The 9,817-nt window shown below is 28.9% G+C and overlaps 2 protein-coding genes across 2 annotated transcripts; both read right to left on the bottom strand.

Annotated features, from left to right (window-relative positions):
• Positions 1 to 2,597: 2,597 nt before the first annotated feature.
• Positions 2,598 to 7,830, bottom strand: LOC123295544 (solute carrier family 35 member C2). Its single transcript, XM_044876929.1, has 7 exons — positions 7,697 to 7,830; positions 7,377 to 7,628; positions 5,746 to 5,960; positions 5,599 to 5,671; positions 4,960 to 5,209; positions 3,044 to 3,219; positions 2,598 to 2,970 (listed from the first exon to the last, which is right to left on the bottom strand). The coding sequence occupies exons 2-7, from the start codon at positions 7,572 to 7,574 to the stop codon at positions 2,674 to 2,676; spliced, it is 1,209 nt and encodes a 402-aa protein (XP_044732864.1). The 5' UTR covers positions 7,575 to 7,628; positions 7,697 to 7,830; the 3' UTR covers positions 2,598 to 2,673.
• A 428-nt stretch (positions 7,831 to 8,258) lies between these two features.
• LOC123295588 (SOSS complex subunit B homolog) lies at positions 8,259 to 9,077 on the bottom strand. The gene has a single exon (XM_044876995.1). The coding sequence runs from the start codon at positions 8,902 to 8,904 to the stop codon at positions 8,305 to 8,307; it is 600 nt and encodes a 199-aa protein (XP_044732930.1). The 5' UTR covers positions 8,905 to 9,077; the 3' UTR covers positions 8,259 to 8,304.
• Positions 9,078 to 9,817: the final 740 nt, after the last annotated feature.

Genomic DNA, 9,817 nt, shown 5'->3' with positions numbered 1-9,817 from the left:
TAATTTGAAATCAGTTTAAAATTAAAAAATACAGAGTTTCACAAGAAAACTCAAGAAGAAATTAGATATTGATATCAGGTATGCCACAATGTTACAATGTTAAAATATAGGCACTCTTACTTACAATGAATAGCTAGAGATATTTGAGTTTGCAAAATATGAGGACTGCATTTTGTCAATTGATTCTTGTTCAGAAAAGTTTATTGATTAATATTCCGGATCTGGCCAGAAACCCTATTGGTCTAATTTTTGTATATCTCTTCCTTCCACAGAAACAGTCAAATGCCAGCCATTTGGGTCATTTACCGTCAAAAAAGATCCTCAAAAATCACAAAAGACCTTTGTGATGCTAAATGGCCCAAAAAACTAGGGTAAGTAGTTGTTTTTGGTTCAAAAAATTGAAATTGGACCATAGGATTTCTAGCTAGTTCCTGAATAATAATCTATAAGCTTTTCTGAACAAGAATCAATTTACAAAGGGCGGTTCTCACATTTTGTAAACTCAAATACCTCCAGCACCTACATTACAGGTAATGTATTACCAGAGCTTCTTAGAAGTGGAGAGATGGTCTTTTAAGTCGACAGTTTATTGAAACTCACGATTAATTGTATTTATTTGACACTTGAAATGAATCTTTTTTGGGAAAATTTATTTTCTTTGTATTTTCAATGGAACTATTTCTTGTATATTCGTTTGAAGAAATTCTGAACCCATATCTTAATGGTATTATTTCTAAAATATCAAATTTGTTTATGTGAATTTCGTAATTATTTTTTTTCAAGTAAGAACTTTTCTCATAGAAAAAGAAGTTTTTACATTTATAAATCGAACTAATTTTAAATTTTTCGAGCCAATTTTTCGAGCATTTATAAATTTGGAATGTTGAAATTGAAAAAGTTTGTACTTAAAAAAATCTTAATAAGAATACGATGGGAGTAGTTTACATAAAGGCTTAGAAATAAAATCGAAATAGCAAATCCAGTGACTAATTTCTAAATTTCAATACATACAAAATTCAAGGCGAATTAGGTGCTTTTTAAAAACAAATTAATTGATGGGTTAATCAAACCAAATCCTTTTAATTAGTACATACTTATTTTTAATTGTACCAGTTAACAAAAGTTTGTACCATGGTTAAAAAATAAATAAATTACTTATATAATCATATTGTTTATATGAGGAGCTTATCTGCAAACCGGGTTTTGTCACATTCGGTGGATTTTTCAGGAGGGAGAAAAAACTGATACAACTATCTCTTTTTATAATTATTTGTTGAATTTTTTTCTGCTCTTTTATATTAACTCCTTAAATCAATTTAAATACTAACTTTACCTTTAAGTAAACAATAAAGTGTTAAAAATCAACATTATAGTTTGGACAAAACCCGTTTTGCAGGAAATGTTTGGACAAAACTCGGTTTGAATAAAATTATCTTGGACAAAACTCGTTTTGAATGCAAACGTGTTTATTGATATCAACATCAAAAAGGTAAACACAGTTCTGTTATAGGGTTCATAAACAGTTCATTATATGTGAAGGTCGCACCTTTCCTCTGCCAGACAGTCACACTCTTCTTCTTCAGCTTCTTGAATAGCTGTTGGATTTTCAAAAATAATGTTCTTATACCACATAAGCCGTAGATCTTCTAAAGGTTCCTTGTCAGCCCAGTTTTCATCAAACATTTTCTGTAGGAGTTTGTTCACATCATTCTTCTTCGCTTGCGTAATTACATGACCAACAGGTACATTTTGAAGCTGAAGTAACCAATAGGTGGTTAGTCACATGAGCAAAAGGACAGTTCCTATTGGCTGAGTGGACAAAACACGGTTTGCATTGCTAGAACCCTACCTCTTCTGGTGGACAAAACACACTTTGCACAAAACCTTCATTTTCAACATCAGTTTTTAATGGGACAAATATTTTTTTGCACAAAATGGAATACTGTTTCTGATGTAAACGAGCCTATAGAGTAATAATCAATCAAAACCCCACTTTGGAAATTTTTGGACAAAACCCGGTTTGCAGATAAGCTCCTCATATGTGAATTGGGGACTGAGTTGGGGTTGTAGCTTAAAAATATGTCAAACTCAAAGTCACAAATCGAAATGTTAATGTGATGTAGAACATAGGTCTTGTTCAAAGCAGAAGAAGACTATATATGCTTGTTCAAACAGAACACGATGTATGCTTGCTATGCTCAAAAAATTGACAAATAAGGAGTGTTTCTTTTTCGTTTGCACCAAATAAGCATTTATAGTATTATAAAATTAATTTTGATAAGTTTGACAATACATTCGTAATATTGCATCTTATTATTTTATAATAAATATTTTTTTGAAGACACAACCTTACGATTTTTGTTTTAATTCAAAATTTGATGATTATCAATATTATCTCAAAATAGAAGCTTATTAATAGAATTTTTACGTGCCTGAAAATCATTAATAAATAATCAAAAATCTCTAAAAAAGTGCAAACATAATGACAATTCAATTTTTACTATGATTACAGTTCACTGGATTTTAGTTTTGTTATCATAAAAAAAATGTATAACATATTTCATTTTCATGAAAATTTAAAAATAAAAAAAGGTACACCTATAGTTAAAAAAATAAAAATTTTTTGAGAAATGTTAACAAAACATTTCGAAAATAATGTGTAAATCATAAATGTTATCTATCACGACTATTTAAAATATTAAATATAATTTGTGAATCACTTTCTTCATCAGCCTCACTGGACACCGTCTCTGGTTCGGAATTAATTAACGGCATTTTAAGATCATGACTATTATTATATTGTAAACTATGAATTTCTTTTCTATGTTCTTTAACATGTAATGAGGTCGTTTGAATTTTATGAATAATATGACTAGAAATACCACATAGGCATAATATAAGACCCAGAATATTAATTCCAGATATCATGTCGCCGTTCCATTCAACAGCTAATACAACAATAACAATTTCCTGTAAAACGAAAATTAGTTTTTTAGAAAAATTAATTAAAATGTTTTTGCATAATGAAAATTTGGTTCATTACTTTGAATATTCCGGCAATAGAAAGTGTTAAACTGGATGTATGATTTACAACCAAAAATTCACTAAACTCCATTCCAAACGCAATTATTGCTCCAATGAACATTTTTGTTAGTGTTGCGTACAATACATTCACATCTTTGTATCGAAAAAGAGAACAACTTGTTATAAATGATTGGCCTAAAAACATGCATGTTTGTTGGTTAATTTCGTTTTTGTAGTGTAATCAATTTTTTTCTATTATTATTTATTAACTAAACGTGCAAATAAAAAGCCATAATATAATATAACGCCATCAGAGTTAAGTCCTTCTATTTTTTATTATACGCTACTACCGCAACAGAATTTTCAAAAGTAGATAGATCAATTAAAAATAATATTTCTGGATTACTATCATTCCAATTGATATTATTCCTTCTTATTATAATTATCTCTCAAAAGAGGATTGAATAATAGTAAATTATATTTAATATTCAAATTTTGTATTCAGCTTGAGCCGATCACGTTAATTTCGTCAATATTGAGGTGGTGTTATTTTTAGCAATTTCTTTCTTTTTTTTAGTGCGGTATTGGCGTATAATTAAAATCTTTTAATTCTTTAACGTTAAGATATACCACCAAATAAAAAAATATAATTTTAGTAATATCAGCTTTGTTTTTAAAACATATTTTAAATAATTAAACCATTGCAACTTCAGGTTTATGTTTTAGCTAAATTTGTCTTCTAAATTTTTAAGTATTCTTGACTAGGTGCTAAAACTATACATAGTGCCGCAACCTTGCGTACAGTGGGGATATACCAAAACAAAATTTGCGACTTTATATAATTTGGAGACGAAAAGGACAAATGTAAAAGTTATAGCTAGACTTATTTCTTTAAGTTTTTACTAAATAATATTATATTTGCCCATTAATAAACGTTAAATGATCAGACTTCCGAATAAAATTTTACAGTCATTGAACTGTAGCTCAGTATGAATTATTTTACAGCAACGAAAACCAATCATTTGATATTTTATAAACTTTATAGTGAGAGTCCAATTTTTTCGATTAACATACAATAAATTTTCCAGGTATCCGGGAAAAACTGTTAAATTTTTCGGATGTCGCGAATATCAGCTTATCTAAACCAACTTTGATATTAAAAAGTCTAATAAAAAATGAAAATGTGTACAATTATGCCAACTAAAACTTTTACGTTTAACTTTTTTTCAGTTAAAGTTGATAATTATCAAGTTGTTGCAGGAAAAATGTTTTTATTTTTAATATCCATTATTCAACGAGTCTCTAAAACTTTCAAGTCCGAAATGTCTATTTCTTGTTCTATAACGAAAAACTTTATTTCCATGCTTCAACCCAGTTTATATATCATGTTTTCAAAATCTAGTTAATTTTTACGCCTTTCAAAATATTTCCCTCATCTATAACATAAATGTTGTAGAAAAGAGCGCTTTTGATATACCCTAGTGAATATAGCAACTCGCTATTTATCCAAGGTCTATTGTCACTGATCGATCCTCATTTGAAAGGCTATCGAGAGAACTCTTTTTCGCTACACACAACCAGCCAGAATTTATTGAAAGCTCCATTATCAAACTAATTGAACTGAAGTCTATCAACAAAATATCATGCACATATCAAGATGAACCTTAGAGTTACTTGAATTATGCTCTAAAAACAATTTTTAAATGTATCTATACAAATTGCCTATGCATATTACTTTCTACTTTCAATTACGATACATTTCTGTTTAGGGCAAAATATCAAAAAACTTATCTAAATTTCTTTTTGAATATTTAGTACTTTTTTTTTTACCAAACTGTTTGATACTTAGTCCGAAACAAAACCAAAAAATAATTAAAAGTACTATTAAAAATGATCATTTAAGAATTTTATTAAATTAAATTGTAAAAACCTTACCTTCAGCTGCAATAGCAACCGGGAGTAATGATAAAATCATCCATGGTTGTACATGATATATCATATCAACCGGATTCGTTAATCCAGATGATTTTTGCATAAGTAACTGAGCACAAGTCCATCGTAAGCCTGACGCAAACGATGCAAGTAAAAGTAAACAAAATCCTAATAGATTAAATTGTGTTGATTTATAAGTAAACATTAGCAAACCAGCAGCTATCATGCTTACAATTATTGCTAATGACCATGACTGAAAATAAGAAATAAATTTATATTTAGTAAAATCTGAGTCTCGCCTGCTCTTGTCTTTGTTGGCTCGTTAACTGATCTAATATGAGAATAAACTTCAATACTTTTGGAGTAATTTAGCTAATTGTCGTACGAAACACAGTGCGAAAGACTTATAGATTACATGATGGTCTGTAGTTAAAACGGTTAACTACAGGTTGAGCTTCAAAATAGTTACGACACTCATTTTGTATTAATAAAACAATAAGACCACTTTGCTAGAAACTCGATTGTAGCGATGTCGCACTCGAGTCCCTAATCAGACTCACAAGTTACAATCATTTCGAACCACAATTTTCCATTTTAAAGTAGATATTTTACGAAAAATGAAATAAGTATTAATAAGCATACCTTTTTTTCTAATTTAAAAAGTATAGAACATATCAAAATAAATATGATTGTAGTCGATTTGGTCATTGCATATCTATAAAAGATAATATGAAGAAAATGATTTTATTAATAATATGAAGAAAATAATTTTTGATAAATATAACTCACAATGACACAGTCACAAATTCTAAACCCCAATTAGATAAACCAACATCCAAACCGCTAGCTATACCCGTGGGTGCTATTCCTTTTATAAATTGTCTCCAAGGTAATATTTTTCGAGGTTGACGCTTTAAACAACCCCATATTTCTCGTATTATCACAGCCAATACAAATTTTACAAACATATGGACTAAAACTACCGACAATGGATAATGGAAATCCTACAAAATATATTAAATAAATAACAATAAATTTATTGATAAAATTATATAGATAATAAACATTTATAAATTTTTGTTTAGTGTTCTGGGGAATAATTATAAAAAAACTACAAATCTATTTAGCCCGAAGAATTATTAAATCATTCATGGAGTATGAAGACCCTCTGTTGTCGATGCCGGTAATGTATAACTTATTATATTAAAAATTATTGTTAAAGAAAACACGAATACCGCATTCAGTAACTTTCGCTACGTTTCTATTGCTATAGAAATTGAGACGTAGCCACATAATAAGCTAATCTAACTATTATCCAGTCAACTTACACTTTGAAGGTTACAAAAACTCCCATAGAGCTAAAAATTGGTATGAATGTTCAGAATACTATTATAAATGAATTGTGAAAAGTCCCGATCAATCCCCCTTGTGCAAAAAATTTTATTGAGGGAGGTAGTTTGCAAAAATAAGTCTTTGCGTTTTTCAACAAAACGGTGAATTGAACAGCAAAAATAGTTCAGACAAAAATTATAGATCATTCAATTTGCTACAAAATGTGCCTCTGCACCTTTTTTCATAAGTGCTGCCATTTTCATGATATAGCGGTTCATAGAACCGAAGAAAATTTTTAGAATATAAATCAACGTCAAGAACTCCGTCTCTATTTTTATTAAGTAGCATGGCCTGAGTAACATCTGTCTTCCATTCAATTGTCAGCGTGGTGATGCTGGTATACCTGCCTCGTTTCAAAGGTCTGATACTCCACAAAATACTGTTAGTCGTAAGTATTGAAAGAGGTGGTGAATTTTCGGACTATCTGAAAGACCAAACATCTGTAAAAATGCATGTGCAGTGTCGAAAAAATTTTATACTCGAAAGAGTAGCATTGATGCTGTGAAAAGGCAGCGCCAAGAAGAAGAAGTTGGTTCCTCAAAAATAAGTTTTCATATTTTTACTCGTATAACGGTAATACTTATGAAAAATGGCAATACTTATGAAAAAAGGTGTAGAGACACTTTTGGTAGAGAATCGGAACATCTATAATTTTTGTCTGAACCATTTTTACTGTGAAACTCGTCGTTTTGCTGAAAAACGCGAAAAGCCTATTTTTGCAAACTTCCTGCCTCAATAAAATTTTTTGCACAAGAGGGATTGATGGGGACTTTTCACAATTCATTTATAATAGTATTCTGAACATTCATACCAATTTTTAGCTCTATGGGAATTTTTGTAACCTTCAAAGTGTAATTTGACTGGATAACAATTGATTTGAATTATGATAATTGAAAATAAGTAAATAATTGTTAGAGAAATTCAATGTATGAATAGCTGCAATATCAATTTTACAAAATAAATAAGACCTTCATAGATAAAAATATATGGATACATGTTTAGGTTAAAAAAATTTTATAATAATAAACCTTTAAAAGCCATCGTTGATAGAATGTAAGTGATATTGATGGTATAAAATATATAATTATTAATATGGTTGTCTTAAAAGAACTCCAAAAACAAGACGGCGTTAATATTTTACGTTTTCTTTCAATATCTAAGTCAATAATATCACAGTTAGGCTCCTGACCAGCAACCACTTCATATTTCGCATCACCAAAAGGCATTCTTCACTTCTTTATTTATTATATTTTTTAAATAAAATCATTTTCAATAAAGTACTAAAACAAATACAAAAAAAAATTTTATCTACGTGGTACAATTTGAATTTTTATCTACAATCACATACCATATGTTCGAGATATAATCAAGTTAAATGAGTAACTCCGTGATACCAAACATATTTTTTTACCTAAACGATTTAGTTACAATATAGACAACATACACTGTAGTGCATTTTACGTTAAAAAATTGTATAAAAATATGATTTTACAATATTTTGTGTAGATTTGGTTTTTATTAAATAATTTATACATAAATATTTGCATGAAATAATTTTAACATTGATCGACTTGAAATTGTTTAATCAAATAAATTGGGGAGCCAATAAATTAATTAAGGTAAACAAATTTAATGCATAATATAGCATGTGTATAAAATTTTGTAATAAATCTTGATGACAATATTAATTTTAATAAAAATTTAAAAAAAATTCGTCAATTTGAACTTGACATTTTTCTATAAAAAAAAAGGTAGGTTGGTATTGAATGACGTTCAACAAAATGACAGATGTCAAATAAATCAAATGTGTTTTAGAGTTTTGTAAAAAGAAGGAAAATAAATAAATATATTTTAATATAAACTGTAACATTTTTTTGTTTTTATTAATTAAGTATCAAATTACAAACGTCTTCATTTATACAAATTAATACGAGAGAAAAATATATAAAATTATTACTATCTGCGTTCTCTTGATCCATTACGATTCATACCACCTCGACCCCGTGTACCACCTTTTGGTGGTGGCTTACTTCTTGGATCTGAGGGTAGTACGTTTGTTGAATTCGAATTTTTAACTGGTCCAGTTGTATTATTATTTTGATTCACTTGAGGATTATTTACTTGTGGTGGTAATCGAGGTGTTCCATTATTCGTACCATTATTTAATGCAAAATTATTTTGTGGTGTAGGCGCAGCCCCTATTGGTGTCATATGGAGCAATGGATTTGGTTCACTCATATTTAATTGTTCATTAAACACCATACAAAATTCACCAATTTTTTGTATATCGCCCGTTTTACCCGTATACAATGTTAAACAATTTCTCCAAACCGATGCATAACCTTTTGTTATTTTTACAATATCACCAGGTGTTAATAATTGACCAGCTTCATCCCATATTGATGCATTCATACATGCCGTTTGATCAGCTACTTTAAATGTTCGTACCTCGCGGTTTTCCTTCGTCAGGGTGGGGTGTCCCACTTCAAGCACTATGAACACTACGTTTATATTTTTAAGTCCAGGACGAATGTCCTTTATTTGCACAAATTCCATTCTTTTATAATTTATATATAAGGCGTCATAAATCTAAATCGAACATAATTTATTTGTTATTAATATATATTTTTAAAGTAAGTAACCTTTCTTAAAATCCAGTAGTTTTATCGCAGAAGTGGTTTAGTAATTGGTTATAAAAACAAATTTACAATGATTATTCATTTTATTTTATTATGTTGGTAATGATTAATGACATTTAAATTTGTAAACTTTTAACTTAAATTATCAGTTTATCACCAAAATTATAAAGTTTATTTTTAAAACAAAATCATTTTTTCTCTAGTGTTGATTTTTTAATTGCTTGCAAAATAAATTAAAAATTTGAACTCAGGAGTTGACCCATATGATTGTAAGATATAAAAAATTTCTCAAATACTAACAGAAGCTATCTTTACAGGGTGTTTCAAAATACCAGTCAGTCTTTAAAAATTAATTATTCCATTTTCGGTTGTGCGTCTGTCTGCCCGCCCCTCTGTCTGTCTGTCAACACGATAACTCAAAAACGAAGAGATATCAAGCTGAAACTTTTATCGTAGGACCCATTTTATAAACTGTTAGAAATAGAACAAAAGTTGAAATATAAAAAGGTTTTATTTAAGAAAATTAACAACTTTTGTTTGAAACATTTTTTTGTAAACATCACTGTTTACCTGTGAGTGCATAAATTAGGCGGACGTGTTATATGAGAATATCAGTTATGAGTGTGTGCCATGTATGTATGTGTGGCTATCTAAGAGTGGTTAGCTTTCTTTACTTACAGGACGTAAAAAAACAAACGATTGCGTAATCAACACTGTCTATACATGGTATTTCAATAATTAACACAGTCAATTGCTTATTTTCATTTGTTTTTTTATTATTTATTGATTAAAGGCAATACATATTACAGGTGTATGATTTTTGTGTAGAA

This window comes from Chrysoperla carnea, chromosome 3 (assembly GCF_905475395.1).
Source record: "Chrysoperla carnea chromosome 3, inChrCarn1.1, whole genome shotgun sequence".
Lineage (NCBI taxonomy): Eukaryota > Metazoa > Arthropoda > Insecta > Neuroptera > Chrysopidae > Chrysoperla > Chrysoperla carnea.
The sequence above is the reverse complement of the archived record's forward strand: the minus strand, read 5'-3'. Positions and strand labels throughout refer to the sequence as shown.

What these genes read in the sequence shown, in the direction of transcription:
- LOC123295544 (XM_044876929.1), bottom strand. Translation starts at nt 7,574, where the DNA reads ATGCCTTTTGGTGATGCGAAATATGAAGTGGTTGCTGGTCAGGAGCCT. An exon ending in GGTTGCTATTGCAGCTGAAG is followed by an intron (nt 3,220 to 4,959) that starts GTAAGGTTTTTA and finishes GCATGTTTTTAG; the next exon opens with GCCAATCATTTATAACAAGT. An exon ending in CTATTGCCGGAATATTCAAA is followed by an intron (nt 2,971 to 3,043) that starts GTAATGAACCAA and finishes TTCGTTTTACAG; the next exon opens with GAAATTGTTATTGTTGTATT.
- LOC123295588 (XM_044876995.1), bottom strand. Translation starts at nt 8,904, where the DNA reads ATGGAATTTGTGCAAATAAAGGACATTCGTCCTGGACTTAAAAATATA.